Below are 22,723 nucleotides of genomic sequence, written 5' to 3'. Positions count from 1 at the left end.
CATGACGTCGAACTGAGTTCGAACAGCCTCGACGGAACCGGATGCGGATGAACGAGAACCTCGCTGAAAATGGACCTCGAACGAACCTCTTAAACCTCACGTAAACGGGAGAGCGAGGTTGGGACTTGGCTGGATTTTTATGGGTTTAAGGGTGGTGAAGCTGCTGATTTTTTCGAAAGAAAGGCGAAGAAAGAATGACACGAATAGAAATTCCCTTAGCGTAGAAGGAGCAAAAATATTTCTCTCGAATTTCTCCCCTCTATTTTTTCTCTTCTTCTCTCTTTTTCTCTCCTCACATTTCTCTTCTATTTATAGAAAAATTTTCGGAATTTTTCAGATATTCTTTTTATTATTATTTTATTTTAATTAAAACAAATTCCCATTTCCCGTTTTTCTTCTTTTTAAAAAAAATATATAATTCCTCACTTTCCTTTACTTTTATTTTTTAATTTCTCACTTTTTTACTTTTATTATATTTAAATTCTCACTTTTTTTACTTTATTTTTTTTTTAATTTCCACTTTCTTTTACTTTTTTTAAAAAAAAATTCAGCTACCTTTACTTTTATTTTTTAATTCCAACTTTCTTTTACTTTTTATTTTTTTAAATTTTCATATTCTTTTATTTTTACTTTTACTTTTTTAATTTTCCACTTTCTTTTACTTTTTTATAAAATAATTTTCACCTACTTTTACTTTTACTTTTTAATTTTATATTTCTACTTTTTCTATTTTTTTTAACTCCCATCCGAAATTTTTTAAAAAAATATTTAATTTTTTTCTATTTTTTAATTCATTTTATTTTAAAATAAAGATAAAAATAAAAATAATACTAATACTAATAGTAATAATTGGCCTTTTAAATTATTATTAATTTTTACCCTATATAAAAAAAAGTGTAACAAAGCTAAAAAATATATATTAAATTTCTAAAAATATTTACATAGTAGAAGGTAAAAAAAATTCAAATATAGTTAAATATTAGGTGCTCACACCAGTTACGATTATCTATGGTTATGGGCAATCAATACAGTTAATACTCTTAATTAGTCCAAATTAAGTAATATAACCGTTACGATTGTATGCTCCTATATAAAGATGAGAATTCTATTTATAAGGGGAGGGGCGATTATTACTGAAATTCATACTATAAATCTTTGCTTACTCTCCAAATTTTCAGCCTTGATTTTGGGAAGTGTTTGTCAATTCATTTCTCATTTTTCTTTGTTAATTATTTCCATCATTTCTTTTATTTCTCTTAGGATTATTGAGAAAGTGAAGTAAAACTTGGTTATCAGTAACCCGTTTTCTTCTAGATATTGACTTTGGTTGGGAAATCTATTTTTGGTTAAACACCTTAAACATTGAAATGTTGTTTGTATTTTTAAATTCATTGTTTTGACATACAATATCAGTGTAACTTCTTCATTGTCAAGTTTGTTAAATAAGATCAACATTCATTATTTTTAATTTTTTTTGCATGTTGTTAGTTACGTTTTATTTGAGAACTCTAACATATTTTTTAATATAATTTATGTGAGTTTTAAATTTTATATAGTTATTGATAAAGGGTACACGTACGCACGTACCCAGAAAATTAGAAACTAGTTTAAATTTGAACAGCTACATTCTTATTAAGAGTATAGGTAGTAGATTGTCTCTTTTAAGGTTGTGAGTTGCTCTAGTGGTGAGCACCCTCCATTCCCAACTATGAGGTTGTGAGTTCGAGTCATCCCAAAAGCAAGACAGAGAGTTCTTGGAGGGAGGGAGCCGATTGGGTCGTTGTTGTTGCAGGAAATTGTCTCTCAGTTTCGACAAAATTTTTTGATGCTGCAACCTTAGTGAACTAATGACATGCAATATAGGCAACTGAAGAAAGCTGCGGGAAAATAAAATTACCTGTTTACACAATCAAAACAACTTGACATACATACAATCTCGAAAAACTTCCCAAATTTGAACAAGCAAGAAAATGGGAAAGAATGAGACCAAAACTTAAATAAAAGTGAAGGGAAGATGAAAAAACAAGATCTACAAAGGTGTTCCAGCCCACAGGGCTTTCCTATTGTTTTGGAAGGTAGAAAAGACCGAACGCCTTTGCTTCTTCGGTTTAGTTCCAAAGATGAATGATCTTAATGGAATTGATGATCCATTAGTTGTGTTATTAGCTTGTTGTTGATTTCCAGCAGCAAGTCCAAACTCTTGCTCTAACTTGGTTACTGTCTTTTCAACATCTTCTTGAAGTGTAGTTATATGATCTACACCACTTTCTAATTCCTCTCTTACCTTATTGTTCTCTTGTTTCATGTTCAAAACTTCACCTTGGAACTTTGCAGCTTGATGACTACTGAATCTGATCTCATCTTCTTCAACTCCTTCCTTTAATGCTTTTGTAATTTCCTCCTGAATGCTGCACAACGACGAGGACTTACGCTTCATTTCATCTTTCAACGACACGCTTTGTTCTAACCATACTGCTAGCTCATTTTGAATCTCCCTCATGTGTTTATATATAGGCCTGATTTCTGATTTCATATCTGTTTTGGTGTTGTTCTCTTCTGTTTCTTTGTCTCTTAGTTTTGATATTTCACTCTGTAAATCTTGGACTGTTGTCTTGAATTTCTTAATCTGATGAAATGCTGAGCTGAATCTTAGCCAGAAGTCCAAGTTTCCCTCCATTATTGCATCAATATCCATTCGGAACTTTTCCTCAACGGGCGAGAGAGATGTATGTTGATCAACCATTATCATCGTTGCATCATCGTTATGATTATCTTTATCTTCTGTTTCTTCTTCCTTCAATTCTTTGCTTTCGTTAAAATTTGCTTGAAGAAGGTTCAGTTTCCCGCGTAGGCTATTTATCTCTTCATCCCTCTTTGCAATAGCACTTTTAAGTTCTCTCATCTGTAATGTGACTTCGAATTCGGTGTCCCTATCTTTCTTCTCCTTGTCGCTAAGCTTCCTCTTGACTTCCTTATAATTTCTTAAAACTGTTGTGTATTCTGCTAAGAGTGTCTTTTCCCTATCCTCTAACCGACTTGACAGCAGCTGCTGCCAATTAGGCTCGTCGCCCTTCTCCTCATCTTCATGTGGTTGTGTCTCATGAGCAGCATTTTCTGATTGAGTTGAGACTTTCTCATCAACTTTTTCAACTTGAGTTTCTATACCTTTCCCTTCTTTATTGCGGACAATTGTGCTAGGAGATAATTCTTTTCTAACTTCTTTATCTTCTGTTTTTGAGGTACTTAAGTTCTTGGGAGCTTCACTTGCACTTTGATGAACTTCATGTTTTGCTGGATCTTCTTGAGACTTGATTTTAACAACGGATTCCTCTTCGTCTTGGACCTCGTCATCTGGTTTCACACTATTCAATTTCTCAGCTAAACAGTCAAGACTCGTGCGAGCTGTGTCAAAGTAAGATTGAAAGCTACTGTTTTGATAAGCAACATCTTGGTTCAGGTTTAGGATACCATGCAATTTTTCTTCCATTGCTATCATGCTGATTTTCAGGTTGTGTTTATTATCCTCTATCGGAGCTTCCTTATCGTCTTCAAAAATCTGAATTTGTGATTGGAGGTCATCGGCTTCTGATCTTAATCTGTCAATAAGAACAGTTTGAGCTGAAACTGCTGTTTCAAGGCTGACTACTTCATTCACAAGCTCGTCGATCTTTTCTGCTAGTTGTGTCACTGTTAGAGATGCCATAGAGCTTGTATCAAATTGTTCCTTAATCTTGTCCTGTAATGATTCAATCTCCTTACTTAATTCTTGGCTTAAGCTCTGAGATTCAGCTGTTGCTTTAGTAGTCTCATCTTTTTCAGGCGCCTTTGTTTCATCAATCTGATCACCAATATACTTTTGCTTTAAGGACTTCAATTTCTTACTAGCAACTTCAATCTTTTCGAATTCCTTATTCGTTTCTCTTGTTGATTTTTCTTGTTTCTCCTGGAGCTGAGCCAATGTTTCTTGACATGATTTTAGTGCTACTTCAGCCATCAGCGTACGAGCATCATTATCCTCAATAACTCGGCCCTCACCATATTCATCCTCAAGTTTACATATCTTTTGTTGTTTTTCCATGATTTGGCTTTCAATTCCCTTATACTTTGCTAAACCACTTTCATATGAACTCTTTACAAACTCTTTCACAGTTTGCAAAGCCAAAATATCCTTTTGAAGCTTGTCGATCTCTTCTAGAGCTTCGCCTTTGGTTAAACCTGATTTTGGAACATTTTTACTTGCATCTTCTTTTTTGGATGATATCTTGCCTTGTAATTTCTTTGAAGCTGTTGTTATAAGACCTTTCAACTGTTTTATTGGAGCCTTTGGAACCTTAGGTACATTTGATCCACTTGAAGTTGGAATTTGCGAGGAACTCTTTGATATTTGCGGGGCGCCATATTCGTCCTCCTCCTCCATTGCAAGTTGGATTTGTTCAGGGAAAACAGCAGCAATGGTGTTGTTAGCAGCCTGCAATTCCTTCGATAAATGGTCATATCGTTCAGCCAAAGCTCGATAAGCACGGTATGATTCTTCCACAAAGTTTATCAGCTCTGGCCTTTTCTTGTAATACATTTCAGCCCTTTTTGCAAATGAATCTCCATCCTCTTCAATGAGCTTAACCACAGTCTCCACCTTCTCTTGCATATCTGTTATGCCAAAAATATATCAGAGTTGTTTTTCATACTCAACAAGAAAACATTTTATATAAGCAAAGAGGAAATATAACAAACTTTGTAAGCAAGAGAAAACATATCAAGCTTTTGCTCATGATCCATGTAGTAGTGAGCATACAAAGGAAAATAATGACATATTTTGATTCACAGAAGTAGCCCTTGTTCCTGATTAACACCCTCTGTCCTCTCTGAAACACTTAGGGCTCGTTTGGTACGAGAGATAACAGATAATTAATCTCGGGATTAAATTTGAGCTGAGTTTATCTAAGGTTTGGTTGGAATAAAATCACAGTATTAGTTATCTAGAGATTGTTGTGTTTCCGGGATAACTTGTTTCCTAACCAAACGACCCCCTAGTAGTACTTAATAACAATGGTAAAATAGGTATAAAATAGTAAATTATCTCTTGGGTTTTTAAATGGACAAGTAAAAATGGACATCTTTTATAGTGAACAAATAGAAATAGACAGATGTAGTAATAATTTCACCGGATTTTAGCAAAATCTTATTATGGGTTGGAATCCAAGCAAAATACACAAAGACACATGCATGATATTCACTTTTTTTTCTTCTTTTTATTACGGTGGTGCCCGAGCCAACAACTTTATGTGCATATCAATTATTCTATTGGGTATATATTACCTTCCACCAGCACATATATCAGATAAATCTACGCACTATAGCCTAGGCTAGGCAGATGAAAAGAAATCTAATTTTTCTTTCTGAACTAGTTTTGAACCTTGATCTCCTATCATATTTGACCTTTGTACCCATCACCAAATTCTATAGCATATACTAGAATATTTTCAATCTCCCCTATAATTTTGATTTTGTGATATTCAAAAAATTCATTTTTATTATGCTCTGAGTTTTTTCAGGTAATTAATATTTGTACCTTGAAGGCTCTGTTCAAGCCATTTGGATTGCTTGGTCCTAATGTGGCTAGCTGCCCACCATGAATATGCATTACTTGCAGCTCTTTGTAACATCTTGTTTAATTCTTGATCCTTCCTCTTTGTAACAATATCTTAAGAAGAGGAAGAAGAGTTTTAAATAGAAGAAAAAATAAACAATGAAAATGAGAACAAAAAAACTCAAAATTTCATCTTGTCAATTCTTGATCCTTCCCTTCTTTATTAGAGAACAATGAAAATTAGAAAAGGAAAATTCAAAATCAAAACAAAAAAATCAAGATTTCTCCACCCTGCCTTTATGCTTAATTATGAGTTTAAGGTTGAGAGCTCATTTCGCATTGCCAACAAAGCCTTCCAATTTGCTTATAACGTGGCATACATTGGTCCTAAACAACTTGTCATTTTAACATAGAAGAAATAATAAGAAAAAAAAAAGAATTATCTTGGAAAAAGGTTTTTAACTACTGATTGTTCTCAGTTAGAAGTTGATATGAAAAAAACCTTCGTCACAGGGATAGAACTTAAGCTCGCTAGTCAAAGATAGTATAGTATTAAATCGTCTTCACAGGGATTGGTTTAAATAATATTCTAATAAATCTTCCGCTTAACACTATTCAGGAAATAAACCTTTGATTTATGTTATTATCAACTAATAATAAAAACTAAAATTATCGATTGTGAGAAAATGATAGAAATTTAATGACTAAGTAGCAACGATTAAATATCAAGGTGAGAAGTAAGGGTTGTGACAAGATATGTGATCAACTATTATTCCGGGTAACTCCGTGCTAAGTTCACTCTTAACTTCTATTGACTCTTACGATTTCAATAGATGATTAGGCTATCTTACAGATTCAAATTCTTCTTCCGAATGAATGAGAGTTCCGTTAACCAACCTAATGATAGGTTCTAAGAATGTATGCGAATATACATTGAATGAAAAATCTTTCAAAGAATGTCTCTCGACTATTCATCTAAATTTGGTTAATTGATAACTCTCTAAGCTCTTTCGATTATCTAAGAGAGGCGTAAAATCAACCCAAACAAGATAACACAATGTAAATTGCAGCAATACTTCTCTTTCGATTAAAGTAAAACCACAAATGGCTTTGCAATTCAATTAGTACTCATTCAACGAATTCGTGCAACTAACAGGAAGTAAAACCCCAAAATACTAGCCAATCACAATATCCGTCAACAACCCTAAGGAAGATTACTCCATAGTGGAGAAGTTATTCATAACAACAGTATTTGAAGAACAAGAATATATTACAATTCTCAAAATCAAACAAACTTCCGTATTGAATGAATTGGATGAAGTATTTTGAGTCTCCATTGTTTCCTTGCCTTATTCTCTCCCAAATGTTCTCTCAAATCCCCGATACCCTATTTTTAGACGAGCTAGGATTCATATAGGTCAAAAGGAGTTGCCTCCAAAATTACAAAAATAACATTGGGTAAAGGTTCCAGAAGTGGACATGCGCGGCCGCGCACCTGGAGGTATGATCGCACATATGGTCGCTCACCTCTAGCAATGTACTACATTACTTGCATGCTCAAGTGCGCGCTGGAGGGGGTCTCATGCGCGGTCGTGCATCTGGTTTAGCCTCCTGCTCAACTCTTTGTTTCTCCCATTAAGTGCACTATTCGTCCATTGATCCCCGAACACAATCCCGACTTAATACTTGGGCTTTTACTCAAACTTCAAACCTCCAAAATAGCTCGAATTAGCTCCACAACCTCTTCATAACTCGGAATCGCTCCTACAAAGCACAAAACACACACTCAATGCAAAGCAATACCATTTAAAGCTCAAACATTAGTAAAGTGCAGTGAATTAGAGTGCAATTAGTGACCAAAATACGCAATTATAACCTACCATCAATACCCCACACTTAAACCATTGCTCGTCCTACACTTCACATAAAATACGACCTTTTTCAACAAATCTCATGACCCATCACACCAAGACTCTTTAAAACAGACTAAATATAATATCGTAACATCTTAACCTCAAGATTTGACTCAAAAGCACCAAGTATTATTTATAACCCGCTCACTTACTATAACACAGAGGTCAAGCATTACCTTTTCTTCGTGAATCAAGTGCCATCACACAATAATAGAGAGTAGTTCCATACACAATAGACATTAGAAACAATTAGGAACTCTAGATAGAAAGGATTCACTCACTCTCAAAAACAACATTCATATACCATAAAAGATGAACCATAGGCTTGCCCGTAGTGTACTACTCTACTTATTGAGTTCATTCAGTCAAGGATCAAATAAGACTTTAACTGGTCGTAATGTAGGCTGCGAGACGAGTAGGATACCTTCAGATATCAGAGTGACTACACCTCCCTAAACACTTTTAATACAAACACTTTTACAATTCAAAATCCCACACTTATGTCAAACCATAACTCCACATTCACATCATTATACATCAACTCCCATTTCTTTAAGCACAAATACATTAAGAGTTACCACTATCAAGGAATAATTTTCACAATCATACAATTATTTATTTTTTTGCTTTTTCAATTTAAGTGGCTCTTACTTCTTTTCCAAAACATTGCACCTTTCTCCTATTTTATTAGTTCCACTCAAAAGCTAAACCAACACCCCCACTTTAACTTTTACAAAGTTCATAACAAATTCAAGTGCTCATGAGAGGTACAAGGTTCAAATAGATGGTCAATTCAAACAAATGGGTAAGGCTTGTAATGTAGTTGCCAAAGAAACAGGATTACAGGATACATAACAATTAGGTGGGTAAAAGCTTATAACTGGCTCAACAAAGAAATGCCTAAATCACTTCCAAGACTGAATAAAACTACTATTTCACTTTGCAAACACACGGGGTAAGTTCTAGACATCAAATGCAATGCACAAAATAACACAAAACCTCATACCTATATGACACATAACTCACCCAAGATTGGACTATCAAGGCACTCTAGTCAAAGCAGTTAAGCAAAGTTATGATCATACAACTTAAGATACTTATACAAGAGTCAAAAACTGAGCCTAAGCGTCACAGCTAAAGGACTCATTATTCTCAAGGCATAATAGAGCCGAGAGATATTGCCTCCATTCAAATCATAGCCCTAGGTTTCCTACTCCTAACAAAATTTAAAACTAACTACACATGGTTCAATTAAAACCCTTGGAAAAGAACCACGACACAAAGAAAAATCAAGGGGGAATTAATACACGACCTACAAAAGAAAATCTTTTTGTCCTTTTCTTTCGACTTTAATCCCTCAAGAAACTTCTCGACTGATATCCATCGTCGGAAAAAGTCGAAATTTTAATTTTTTTTTCCAATTATTTTCTATCTCTAACTACTACAACTAACCAACATAAAACTACAACTACCAAAAAGAAAACTCATATACATACATACGAATATACCCCACCTCACACTTTAAATGGTGGTATGTCCTCATGACACATAAAGAAAAATGCAAAGGTGAAGAAAACTCCCTTTATCAAGTTATTCCGTGTCAGAGATGTTGCCAGGGTCCAAATGACAAGCCCGACCAAGTGCACACAGCCATGCCATGATTTTCTTCTCAAATTTGGCATTGTGTGTAGAAAGGGAGTTCACCTGAGCTCCCAAACATCGACTGAAGTACGCATCCCCGCCATCTCTTGTTCTAAAACGCTCATTCTTGTGTCTCATACACCATCTGAAGGTTCCCCAACACCCTGCTCATGTGGTGGAGATGCAACGACATCCTTACCGAGCACATCATTAACCTCGTTGAGCGCATTAGATTCCTCACTATCCGCCTCAGCAGGCCCAGCAGGTTCCTTCCCAATTACAACTCTATCCGCTCGAAATTTCTGTTCGCGCTTGACTTTCCCATCCGTGGACCTGTTTTCTGGTAAACGTGCCTCACAACATAATCGAGTGACTAATGATGGGAAAAAATAACCCATATCTCTGCATAGGACAACGAATGGTCATCTCGTCTTGAATGACCTGAGCCACATCAAAATCGTGGCCTTTGATAAAGCACTAAATCGAAGCAGCCGGGGGACCATTCACATCAGTGGTGTTGCCTGAAGGCAGCAGGCGGTTATTAATGATGTATAGCCAGCACTTCCCTTCAAAAGTAAGCGAAGCCGAATGCAATTTATGCCCTTCTTTAGCCACACTACCTCCTTCCCAGGTACACAAATGGTTGCAAAGAACAGGCAACACAAGTATGGTTTTTCGCTGTGCGTGACATAGTAATCACCTGTATCAGGGTCTTTCACGTACTACGGTAAGTGATAGGCCCTTTGGATGGCCTCCTTGGAGAAGTTCACTCTCTTATTCCGGACTGTGCAGACATGGTCTACATATTCCGGGCAGTTCGCATAGAATTTCCGAACAACCATCAAATTTTCCTCGTTAAGTTCTTCAAAGAATACCCCCATGCCTCACCTGACCAATTCATTATACTCTCTGGGACAGACATTTTGGAGAGATCCATTATTAATTCCTCTTTTCGGTATGGGGTTTTTGCTTGCTTTTCTATGAAATTGTTCTTGGGCTTCCCAGGAGAAGAGCTTGTTCTGATCATATGGGCAAGAGGATGCAGAAGCTTGCGACCGGATGTACCCGCTTGACTACCGGTGGAGGTACTTGCAGTTTTTATCTTCTTGGAAGGAGCCATTGTACCTGAAACAAACTGCCAAATAACCGCTAATGAATCACTCAGTGAATCAAGAGAGGCTACTCAGACTCACCCTCACACTTGGTCACAAAATTACACCCTCAATATCATTGTGGTATTTACACAAACACTTAACATTCACAGCTGTTCCTAACCTCCCATAAAGCAATTCTAATCCCAGCTGGACTAAGGATACACCAATTTCACTCCTAGCAACTATATGGTGAGTCTCCATGGTGAAAATCAACCTCTACCCCACACGAAAAGGAGAACAAAAAGAAAGAAACAAGAAAAAAGACAAAACCATATTGCTACAAACAAACAAGAAAAAATATAAACAAAGGGAAAACATCTCACATACCTGAGGGATCTCTGGGAGAGAGTGCTCTTGAGGAAGGGGAAGGGAGAAGAGTACGGGATTGTACTTGCATTGTTTTGCAGAGTGGAGAGAGGTGGGGGAGGGTTAGGTTTTTTCTTAAGAGGAGAGGGAAAAGGGGAAATTTAGAAGGGGGTTTGGGGGGTGCGAAATTAAAAGGGGGAAATACTTACCTGTGCACGGTCGTTTGCGCTGTCAGGTCCTACCATGCGCGGCCGTGCACAAAAGTCAGTGTACTAGTTAATGTGCACGGTCAAGTATGCGGTCAACCCTTCAAGTGCGCGGTCGCGCACATACCGTATCCTCTGACGTTTTCTTTTGCATGGACATATGTGCGAGGTAGTTCTGAGTTATAGTCATCATCTTGACTCAACCGGGCATTCTTAACTGATTTTAATGCTCGAGGATTGCTGAGTAAATCCTACGGCAAGATACAGTTTTAGCCTGTGCCCATTTACTTTGAAACTTTCCGTTCCGTCCATGTTCTGAATCTCAATTGCCCAATATGGTGATACATGTTTCATCACATACGGTCCCCTCCATCTAGACTTAAATTTTCGGGGAACAATCTCAGTCTACTATTGTACAGTAAGACTCTGTCCCATTCATGAAACTCTTTTGGCTTAATCAGAGTATCATTCCACCTTTTAGTCTTTTCCTTAAAAATCCACACATTTTTATACGCGTCCAGTCTAAACTCCTCCAATGCATTCATATATGCCAAACTGTGTTCACCTGCAAGAGTAAGATCAAGGTTAAGCATCTTAATTGCCCAATAAGTTTTTTGTTCTATCTTAATTGGTAGGTGACACGATTTTCCATATACCAGTTTGAACGGTGAAGTCCCTATGGTTGTTTGGAACACAATTCTGTATGCCCATAAAACTTCCTCCAACTTTACAGACCAATCCTTCCGCAAAGTACTAACTGTCTTTTCAAGAATTCTTTTAAGTTCATGGTTAGACACTTTAACTTGCCCACTAGTTTGGGCATGGTACAGGGTTACTGTTTTGTATGTGACCCCATACTTAAACAGCAATGCAGCAAATTGCTTGTTCACAAAGTGTAACCCATTATCACTGATAATCACTCGAGGTGTCCCAAAGCGGGTAAAGATGTTCTTCCATAAGAACTCACACACCACCCGAGCATCATTGGTCCTAGTAGGGATTGCTTCGACCCACTTAGAGACGTATTCAACGAATACTAGAATATACTCATAAGAATTTGACATTGGGAATTGACCCATGAAGTCAATGCCCCACATGTCAAAAATTTCACATACCAGAATGGAGTTGTGAGGCATTTTGTCCCTCTTGCTAATATTACCTTCCCTTTGACACATGTCACATGCAGCTACATACGCTCGTGCGTCTTTGTACAAAGTAGGTCAATAGAAGCCGTCTTCCATGACCTTTGCTGCAGTGCAATTTCCACAATGGTGTCCTCCAGCTGCTTCATCATGGAAATAGGACCAAACGCTTGTCATCTCTCCTTCAGGCACACATTTTCGAATCACACCATCTACACACAGTTTAAACAAAAAAGGGTAATTCCAAAAATAATGTTTTACCTCACCTTGAAGCTTCCTTCTTTGATCACGAGAGAGATCGCGAGGTAACCATCTGCTAGCCAAAAATTTGGCTATATCAGCATACCAAGGCGGCCTTGATACTAATTCGAGATAGATGATCGTCAACTTGATTTTTTGTGCCCTTCCTATCTTTGATATCTAAGTCAAACTCTTGAAGCAACATCACCTACCGCATCAGACATGGCTTGGACTCCTTCTTACTCAACAAATGTTTCAAGGTTGAGTGATCTCTGTGTACAATCACTTTACTCCCCACCAGATATGATCTAAACTTGTCAAAAGCAAAGACCACAACAAAGAACTCTTTTTCAGTGGTGGCATAGTTGACTTGAGCATCATTCAACGTCCTGCTTGCATAGTAGATGAGCCTAAAAATTTTATCTTTTCTTTGCCCCAAAACTGTCCCCACAGCTACATCACTGGTATCACACATTATCTCAAATGGCTGGCTCTAATCAGGTTTCACCACAATATGAGAACTTACAAGATTTTCCTTTATCAATTCGAATGCTCTTAAGCACTCTACATTGAAAATAAACTTGACATCTTTCGCTATCAATGCAGTCAACGGTTTTGTAATGCTGGAAAAGTTTTTGATGAACCTCTTATAGAACCCAGCATGTCTCAAGAAACTCCTTATGCTCTTCACAGAAGTCAGTGGAGGGAGCCTAGCAATTACATCAACCTTAGCTTTATCTACTTCAATACCTTGTGCAGTCACTTTGTGGCCTAAGATAATTCCCTCTTTCACCATGAAGTGACACTTCTCCTAGTTAAGGACCAAGTGCGTGGCTTTACAACGTTCAAGAACGGGCTCCAAATTCTTCAAGCAGTCTTCAAAGTCATCACCAAAGAGGGTGAAATCATCCATGAATACTTCTAGACACTTTCCGTTTAAATTAGAAAATATAGACATCATGCACCTCTAAAAAGTGGCAAGTGCATTACTCAACCCAAACGACATCCTCCTGTAAACAAAAATATTTGACGGACAAGTAAATGTAGTTTTCTCAACATCTTTTGGGGAAATGAGTATATGATTGTAGCCTGAGTACCTATCCAAGAAGCAATATCATTCATGTCCAGCCACTTTCTCGAGCATTGGATCAATAAAGAGGAGTGGGAAGTGTTCCTTCCTTGTTGCATCATTTAGCTTCTATAATCGTTGCACATTCTCCACCCAGTGACTGTTCTGGTGGGGATCAATTCACTATCTTCATTTTTCACTACTGTCATGTCCCCTTCTTAGGTACAACTTGTACTGGATTAATCCATTGGCTATCAGAGATAGGAAAAATCACTCCCGCATCTAGCAATTTGATTATATCCTATTGCACTACCTCATCCAAATTTTTGTTCAGCTTGCGCTGGGGCTGCACCACTGGCTTGCTATTTTATTCTAACAGAATTGTATGCATGCAAATTGTCGGACTAATTCCTTGAATATCAGCTATACTCCAGCCCTTGGCCTTCCTGTGATTTTCAGTAGCTCCTCCAGTTTTCGCTCCCGTGAAGTCAGCAGAAATAATCACTGAAAATTTGTTAGTTTCAAGAAAAGCATGTTTTAAGTGAGTGTGGAGGATTTTTACTTCCACATTAGGCTTAGTAGCCTCCTCTTTTAGTTCCTCCTCATCAACCACTTGATCCTTAGTCTCAAGAGATTCTGCCTCTTTCTTTATTTCATGATCTTCATCCTCCATCGTGCTAGACTAAGTAATACACCTCTCTAGAGTATCCCCCACAAGTTTGTCAAACTTGTATTTTTTAGCCAATTCTCCAACAACGTCCATCTTAAAACACGAGTAGGTGGATGCCTCATCACTGGGTTATATCATCATCCTCTTCATCTGAGACACCACTTTTTCGTTGCCCGCTCTGAGCATAAGCTGCCATTCATACATATCAAGGATAGCTCTGCATGTACATAAGAATGGCCTCCCTTCAATTAGAGGTACCTCCTTGTTCACCTCCATATCCACCACAATAAAATCTACGGGGAACACAAACTTGTCCACCCGCACTAAAATATCCTCAATGATTCCCTCAGGTAGAATGGTGGTTTGGTCGGCCAGTTGTAGGGACACTGGTATTGATTTGATCACTCCAAGCTCACCTTCCAGTTTCCTGAATACATACAGAGGCATTAGATTTATAGATGCACCAGGATCACAGAGGGCCTTGTCGAATTTTTCACTCCCCAACGAGCATGGTATGGTGAAGCTTCCCGGATCCCCACACTTTTGGGGAATCTTATTTTGCAAGATGGCACTACAGTGGGTGTTTAGCTTGACCACTGTTGTTTCCTCTAATTTTCTCTTGCTAGACGGGATTTTCTTTAAGAACTTGGCATAAGCATGCATCTGAGTGAGTACCTATGTAAAAGGAATGTTCGCATACAGTTGCTTGAGCATTTCCAGGAATCGCCTATAACATTTGTCAAGTTTCTCCCGCTTCATCTTTTGAGGGAATGGTAGAGCTGGCATATGTCTACTTTCTTCAATCTCCTTTTGTACCCCGCTACTCAGGCTTTTTTCTCTTCATTCTCTTTCTCTGTTGGTGTTTCAATCTGCTTGCTAACCACCTCAGGTCTAGCTTTCACCTCTAAGTCAGTCAATGCTTTGCCACTTCTCAGAAATATAACTTTGATTGTTTCCTTTGGGTTCTTTTTAGTGTCAGAGGGAAGAGTACCGGGAGTCATCTCAGATAACAAATTCGCAATCTGTCCCATTTGTCTTTCTAAATTCCGGATAGCCGTGCCCCGATTCTCGAATTTTTTATCTATTTTGTTGATGAATGCCTTCATGAGATCTTCCATACTTGACTGAATTTTCTATGGTGGCTAGTATTGCTACTTCTGCTGGTTCTAAAAACCTGGTGGTCCTTGACCCTGGGGTCTGAGATTGTTTTGTTTCCATGATTTCATGATCCCATTAGGTGATCTCCACGAAAAACCTAGACGTCTTTGACCCATAGCATTATAGTTGTTCTTACCTTGGTAGTTTTCTCTATTAAAGTTCCCCACAGCGTTGACTTCCTCAACTGTAGCTTGACATTCATGTGTAGGGTGTCCCAATCCACAGATGTCACATCCCACATGTGGTTGATTTTGCACCTGAGCTATTGTTAGTTGCTTGATGTCCTTAGCTATAATTGCAATTTGAGCCTGCATTGCTACCGACAATTCTACTTAGTGCACCCCCATTGATCTTCTTCGATCCCCTTGGTCAGTGGACCATTGTTCTGCGTCTTCATATAGTTCATTCAAAAGTGTGACAATCTCTTTACGAGTTTTCTTCATCATAGGACCTGCAACTGCACTATTCAGCAATCTCCTTGATGGCGGGTTTGCATCCATTGCTCTATTCAATTATGAGGGAACCTCCGCAATAGCTCCTTAAATCTTTCCCATTACTCGAACACTGTCTCCCCTTCACCTTGGTTGAAATTGTGAATCTCTTTCCTCACCCGTCCAGTCTTAGCAGCTGAGAAATATTTTTCTAAGAACTTGATATTCATCTCCTCCCACGTACGAATTGATCATATGGGCAGACTTCTCAACCACTGCTTTGCATCATCCTTAAGTGAGAAAGGGAATGCTTTGAGGCAGATGACATCATGTGATGCTCCATTGTAGCGAAATGTGTTCATAATTTCGTCGATGTCCATCAAATGGTTATTAGGATCTTCATTGGGGTTTCCTCTGAATATATGAAATTGTTATGAATGGTCTGGATGACTCTCTGTTTGAGTTCAAAATTATTGGCACCAATGGGCGGGGGCCTCACACTAGACTGTTGTTGCTTGTACATCGATCTGGCATAATCTCCTAGTGACCTCCTAGGCCTAGAGGCTGCATTTTCAAATTCATCTTCGATCATGGTTCGGTTGAGATTGAAACTTCTATCCCCGGTAACTGTTTCATCCGCAACTCTACGGGCTGCTTCAGCTGCTAACCGTGAGTCCTGTCGGTGAGCTGCCTCTCTTGCACCTAGGTTCACCTCCTCTTCATTGTTTCCCATTGTATTCTGAGTTAAAGGTTGACCCAACAGCAATCTTCTCGATCGTTTCTCCCTTCTCAACTGCCTCAGGTGCTTGTCTAACTCTGGATCGTATGGAACCAATTCCTTGGAAAATGATCGAGTCATACATAGCTAAACTTAACTTGTTGCCTGCACACAGATGAGAAGAGCGTAAAAAAAGAAAATAAAATAAAATAATTCCAGAATTAACACCAAAAATTACTTCAAACACTATCAATCGCCAATCCCCGACAACGATGCCAAAATTTGACGAGTGCAAAACCGGTGTATAGAACTTTAGCTCTCTAGTCAAATATAGTATAGTATTAAATCGTCTCCACAGGGATTTGTTTAAATAATGTTCTAATAAATTTTCCGCTTAACACTATCTAGGAAATAAACATTTGATTTATGTTATTATCAACTAATAATAAAAACTAAAATTATCGATTGTGAGAAAATAATGGAATTTTAATGACTAAGTAGCAACGATTGAATATCAAAGAGAGAATTACGGGTTGTGACAAGATATGTGATCAACTATTATTTTGGGTAACTCCGTGCTAAGTTCACTCTTAACTTCTATTGACTCTTACGATTTCAACCGATGATTTGGCTATCTTACAGATTCAAATTCTTCTTCCGAATAAATGAGAATTCTGTTAACCAACCTAATGACAGGTTCTAATAACGTATGCAAATATACAATGAATGAAAAATCTTTCAAAGAACGTCTCTCAACTATTCTTCTAAATTGGGTCATTGATAACTCTCTAAGCTCTTCCGATTACCTAAGAGAGGCGTAAAATCAACCCAAACAAGATAACACAATGCAAATTGCAGCAACACTTCTCTTTCGATTAAAGTAAAACCACAATTAGCTTGGCAATTCAATTAATACCCATTCAACGAATTAGTGCAATTGACAGAAAGTAAAACCCCAAAACACTAGCCAATCATAATATCCGTCAACAACCCTAAGAAAGATTACTCCATAGTGAAGAAGTTATTAATCACAAGAGTATTAGAAGAACAAGAAGACATTACAATTTCCAAAATCAAACAACTTCCGTATTGAATGAATTGGATGAAGTATTTTGAGTCTTAGTTGTTTCCTTGCCTTCTTCTCTCCCAAAAGTTCCCTCAAATCCCCAATACCCTATTTTTAGATGATCTAGGCTTCATATAGGTTAAAAGGAGTCACCTCTGAAATTACAAAAATAGCCCTGGGTAAAGGTTCCGGAAATGGACGTGCGCGGCTGCGCACCTAGAGGTATGACTGCGCATATGGCCGCGCACCTCTAGCAAGTGCACTGTGTAACTTGCACGCTCAAGTGCGTGCTGGAGGGGGTTTCATGTGCGGTCACACATCTGGTTTAGCCTTCTGCTCAACTCTTTATTTTCTCCATTAAGTGCATTATTCATCTGTTGATCCCCAAACACGATCCCGACTTAATCCTTAGGCGTTTACTCAGACTTCAAAGCTCTAAAATAGCTCGAATTAGCTCCACAACCTCTTCATAACTCGGAATCACTCCTACAAGGCACAAAGCACACCCTTAATGCAAAACAATATCATTTAAAGCTCAAACACTAGTAAAGTGTAATAAAATAGAGTGCAATTAGTGACCAAAAGACGCAATTATAGCCGACCATCAGGAAACTGCTGTAGCTTTTGGAAAAAGTGATCTGAATCAGTCTCAGTTATGGCACTTGACTTGGCTATATGAGCGATAAGAGATTATCTTTGCTGAGTAAGAAAAATTTGCTAAATGGGTACAAAAATCAAATTTTGAATTTTTGTGAGAATTATGTGTTTGGTAAACAGACAAGGGTAAAGTTTAGCAAGAAGGCCGAGCATAAGACCAGAGACAAGTTAGATTATATACATTCAGACTTGTGGGGTCCAAACAAAGTTCCCTCCAAGATTGGTGCCAGGTATTTTATGACTTTGATTGATGATAACTTAAGGATGGTGTGGGTGTATTTTCTGAAAATAAAAGACAAAGCATTTCGGACATTTGTTAAATGGAAGATGATGGTTGAGAGGCAGATGGAAATAAAAGTTAAGCGTCTTCGAACTGACAATGGGTTGGAATTTTGCAATTCCGAGTTCGATAATTTCTGCAGCAGAGAGGGCATAATGGGACACCGCACTTGTGTCAGAACAGCATAACAAAATGGTATTGTAGAACGTATGAACAGAACGCTTTGTGATAGGGCATGGAGCATGCTTTCATACTAAGGGTGGTAATTGGGCCGGGCGGGGCCCTAAACGGGTCGGTCTCGTGGGCTGCGGTTCCGGACCTTAAATAAACGGGCTAAACGGTCCCAGACTAAAAGTGTTTTTTGTAGAAACCGGCCTGAGAACGGGCCCACGAACTCATGGTCCCGTTTTAAATAGGTCGGACATGCGGTCTCAACGGGCTAAATGGGCCCAACGGCTAAGCAGTAATTTTTTAAAAACATTAAATAGAAATTAGAGACAAAACGATGTTAAAAAAACATCTAAGGCAATGCCTTGTAATTCTATTATAGAATTGTGACCTAATTTTTTAATTCAAATTTAAATACAAAAATATTATAAAAATATATTCAAAGCAATATCTTGTAATTTTATTATAGCAATAAAATAATATGGCAATATCTTTCTTAGTTTTCCACCCCCCTATGGAATGAGCACAACAATGTACTAATACCACTATTGAGAAGAGAAAGAAACTAATCAAGAAGTGCCAAAATATAAGTTATATAATACATACTAATTTTTGTTCATACAAGTTACATATTATCTCTTACAAACATCATAAATCCTTTAAGGTTCATAGGAAGTTCCGTTGGTAGTGGCGGAAAAGTAGTTTGGTCATCGACGCTTCCATTGACAGGCGAAGCAGCATCCTCAGCAAGTTCAGCTAGCATTTCTTTGTAAGTTTCGTCTACCTCTGGTTGTGATTCAGCAAGTCCAAAAATTTTTCTTTTCGAACGGACCCAATCTCTGAAAAGTACTGAGTTTTCCAAGCTCCCTCATAGACACTCTATGATCACCGATTTGAAGTCTTGCTTGAATGAAAGCGCTCTCTGATGCCACTGTTGAAGCTTGAATAGTTAAAATGTCTCGGGCCATCCTTGAAAGAACCGGAAAGTGTTTTTCTTTGTCCTTCCACCATTGCAAAATATTGAAGGTTCCGTTGGGATTCACTTCCTCAAGTTGCGAAATATCATTACTAGTTACTACTAGAACCAAAAGAACCCCTAAACCCCGCCCAAACACTAAGTCCTCTTCTCCCGCAGTTCTTTTAAAAGATTGAGAATCAGAAGAAGAAGGAGTTGGAACATTTGGTCTAGCATGATTTAATGCAACTTGATAAGCATTATAAATAGTTTTAACATTTGTTCTAATTGAGGCTATTGCTTTCGGAAGTTTAGGCAACTCATCATCTTCAAGTGCTAAATATTATAAATAGTTTCATACCAAAATTGAGGACCTCCTAATTTCATACAAGGATTTAACAAAGAAGCAATACCATAAATAGGGGGAATAGGGAAAAATATATTTTAAACTTTTTTCTTATAGAATCAATAGCAAGTTGATAAATTTCCACACCTTGTGAAAAATGAGCAAACAAATTTGTAAGTTCTGCATAGTTAGAAATAGTAGGATAATATTGCCCAGAAAATACTTTTGTAGCAATATGAATTTTTTCTAAAAAATCAACAAGCATTTTAACATTAGCCCAATCCTCATTCGTAAGGTAATAGTCATCATCACTTACGTGTGCATTAAACGTTGAGTTTATAGGGTTTCTATATTCATATGCAACAACCAATCTTTCATACATGTAATCCCATCTAGTAGGACAAGGTTTAGGATCTTTTCTTTCTCTTAGGCCACAATCATCACATCTTTTAAAATATTCCCTAAATCTACTTCTACGGTTTGAATGAAAAAGCGAGTTAAGAGTCATTTTAACCTTTTCAACTTAAATATTTAAAATTCTCATATCATCACCCACAATTAAATGGTAAATATGACAAATACATCTAACACGAAAAATATTACTAAATACAGAATTTAGCGTAATGGTAAGCAAGTCTATAGCATTTGTGTTATTAGTAGCATTATCCATTGAAGCCGATATTATTTTATCACTAATTCAAAAATATCTGCAAATATCCGTAAATGTGCTAGCAATAAACTGCCATGTATGCCGTGAAGTAATTATTCTATAAGCAATTATGCACTTTTGCATTATTCAATCCTCATCAATCCAATGACATGTAACAGTAAGGTAATCACAATCGTTGTTACTTCTACCAATATCAGTTGTAATAGCAACACAATAATTTATATGAGTAAATAAATAGCGCAAATATTGTTCATATTCATGCTTATATTTATAAATATCATTCTTTACGGTTGTGCGAGGAAAATCTTTATAAGTAGGATTAAAAATATTTCGAATGTAATGCACAAACGCATGGTTAAAAGAAAAACTATAGGGTAAGCACATAACAGTTATCAATTTTGCCAATTCTTCCCAATCATTTTTTGTATCATAATATAAATACCACCGATAACAGTGTTAATTTTCAGTTAAAATTAATTTGAACCGGTACTAGGGTCAGCCTGACTAGGACTAGGTATATTTTTTCCCTCGTCTGGAGATTTCAGACGTTGATTTCTGACGTTATCTTTAGGGTGTTTTTATGTGTCTAGCCAAAGATCATGTCCCCGACCACGATCCAGTATATTTAAAAGCTAACTCTATACCACAAGTTTTACACTTAGCCTTTTTTTTTGGAACTAGTTGAGTAAAAAATGGCCAAGCATGAAATATTTCCTGCCGTTTGGTAGGTTCTCTACAAAAAGTAGGGGTAATAACGAGAGTATCATATGGGTCATCATTTGGATTAGCAGCGTTATCACTAGTTGGGTCAACATCAGGAGTAGGACTAATGGGTGTATCATCGTCTGATTGAGTTTCATCAAGATCAATTTTCTCATCATCATTTTCATCAATAATATTATAATTATTAGAATAAAGAGCATTCATTAATTCATGGTCTAAATATTCACTGGGTGCAATATTATGGTAAAATTCAGTATCGCTAAATTATAATAAACTATTATCGGTATTAAGAATAGCAGGTGTAGGATGGGTATGGGGTCTGGTTCGGGGAGCCGGGGGCAGGGGAGGAGGAACAACAGTATCACTAGATTCTCCAGTCTTGGATTTATGGTTGATAACAACAATTAAACTTTAGCATATGTTTTCAAACTTTCCTTTACTTTATTCCATACTTCAAAAATTTATTCAACAAATAGGCAACATGTTTATAACAATTCTAACCTCACAAACCGACTCAATATCACAATGTATTGATGGCTTGAACACTTACATCATAGAAAAATCTAATAACGTCACATATCCTTGGCGAAATCATGTATCCTCAAAACAAAAACAAGAGAGCAAGTTGAATCCACACATTCGAATCAAATGCTCAAATATATTTTAAGGATTCTCATATATCAAAGAAATCCCTCACTCTCACAAAGAAGTCACATGCATGCACAAAGTACCACATGTTTGCCCATTATGTAAACCTCTACTAATGTAGGCTTGCTCGATCTAAAATCAATTAGGACTTTTTATGGCTATAATGTGGGCTAAAGGACGGGTATGATAAATTTGGAAACAATGACTTACCCTCCTAAGCACTTCAACATATCACAAAATAAATTTAAGCGCATATTTCTTCAACCTAACTGCAATTTCGCAAACAATATTATCCCCAAAGTATTTCTTCTTTCCTTAAGCACTACTTTAATTCATATCCACTAGCAAGAATAAGATTACTTTTTTTTTAGTTTCCCCTAGTGGTGTATTAATTTACATAACAAGTGCACCCTTCTTTCTTTCATTGGTTCCACTCGAAAGCCATCCAACACTTAGTCCTTACTTCTTCTAGCGCTCACTTCATAATTAAAGTATTTTACGAGGTATACGGATCAAAATAATGACAATTAAGAATAAATGGGTATAGGCATGTAATGTGGTTACCAAATAAAAGTCTATAGGCTCAAAAGGGTTGACTAGGGATAAATTTTATTTGTGGTAGGCATTAAATTCAAACAGATCAAAGAAATCCTAAAATTATTTTTCAAACTGAGCAAAACCTAAAATTTCGCTTCAACTCACATGTCGGGCAAATTCTAGACTCTAATGCAATAACACGGACTGTACAATTTCTCACCACACATGGCACATGATTCACCAAGGACGGTTTCATTCCTATTCTCAAATAATTGCAAGTATTCACAGAGCCACAAAATATTAAGCATCAAGCACAAAGTGATACAAGCCAAGAAAACGAGATATAGGCATCAATAAACATGTTATTACTCAACAAGGCATCATAACAATTTCAAACCATAGGAAAGGTACTACACATGCTAGAGCCTAAATATGCTA

At 37.1% G+C, this 22,723-nt stretch overlaps 2 protein-coding genes across 2 annotated transcripts; both read right to left on the bottom strand.

The window, feature by feature from the left end:
• Positions 1–1,893: 1,893 nt before the first annotated feature.
• On the bottom strand, positions 1,894–5,855 carry LOC104118099 (kinase-interacting protein 1-like). The gene is made up of 2 exons (XM_009629280.4): positions 5,570–5,855; positions 1,894–4,647 (listed from the first exon to the last, which is right to left on the bottom strand). The coding sequence occupies exons 1-2, from the start codon at positions 5,661–5,663 to the stop codon at positions 2,030–2,032; spliced, it is 2,712 nt and encodes a 903-aa protein (XP_009627575.1). The 5' UTR covers positions 5,664–5,855; the 3' UTR covers positions 1,894–2,029.
• An 8,202-nt stretch (positions 5,856–14,057) lies between these two features.
• Positions 14,058–14,591, bottom strand: LOC104118101 (uncharacterized). Its single transcript, XM_009629281.2, has one exon. The coding sequence runs from the start codon at positions 14,589–14,591 to the stop codon at positions 14,058–14,060; it is 534 nt and encodes a 177-aa protein (XP_009627576.2).
• Between the last annotated feature and the right edge of the window lie 8,132 nt (positions 14,592–22,723).

This window comes from Nicotiana tomentosiformis, chromosome 5 (genome assembly GCF_000390325.3).
Source record: "Nicotiana tomentosiformis chromosome 5, ASM39032v3, whole genome shotgun sequence".
Classification (NCBI taxonomy): Eukaryota; Viridiplantae; Streptophyta; class Magnoliopsida; order Solanales; family Solanaceae; genus Nicotiana; species Nicotiana tomentosiformis.
Note: the sequence above shows the minus strand (reverse complement) of the source record. Positions and strands in the feature narration are given on the sequence as shown.

What these genes read in the sequence shown, in the direction of transcription:
- LOC104118099 (XM_009629280.4), bottom strand. Translation starts at nt 5,663, where the DNA reads ATGTTACAAAGAGCTGCAAGTAATGCATATTCATGGTGGGCAGCTAGC. An exon ending in GCTTGAACAGAGCCTTCAAG is followed by an intron (nt 4,648 to 5,569) that starts GTACAAATATTA and finishes TTGGCATAACAG; the next exon opens with ATATGCAAGAGAAGGTGGAG.
- LOC104118101 (XM_009629281.2), bottom strand. Translation starts at nt 14,591, where the DNA reads ATGCATGCTTATGCCAAGTTCTTAAAGAAAATCCCGTCTAGCAAGAGA.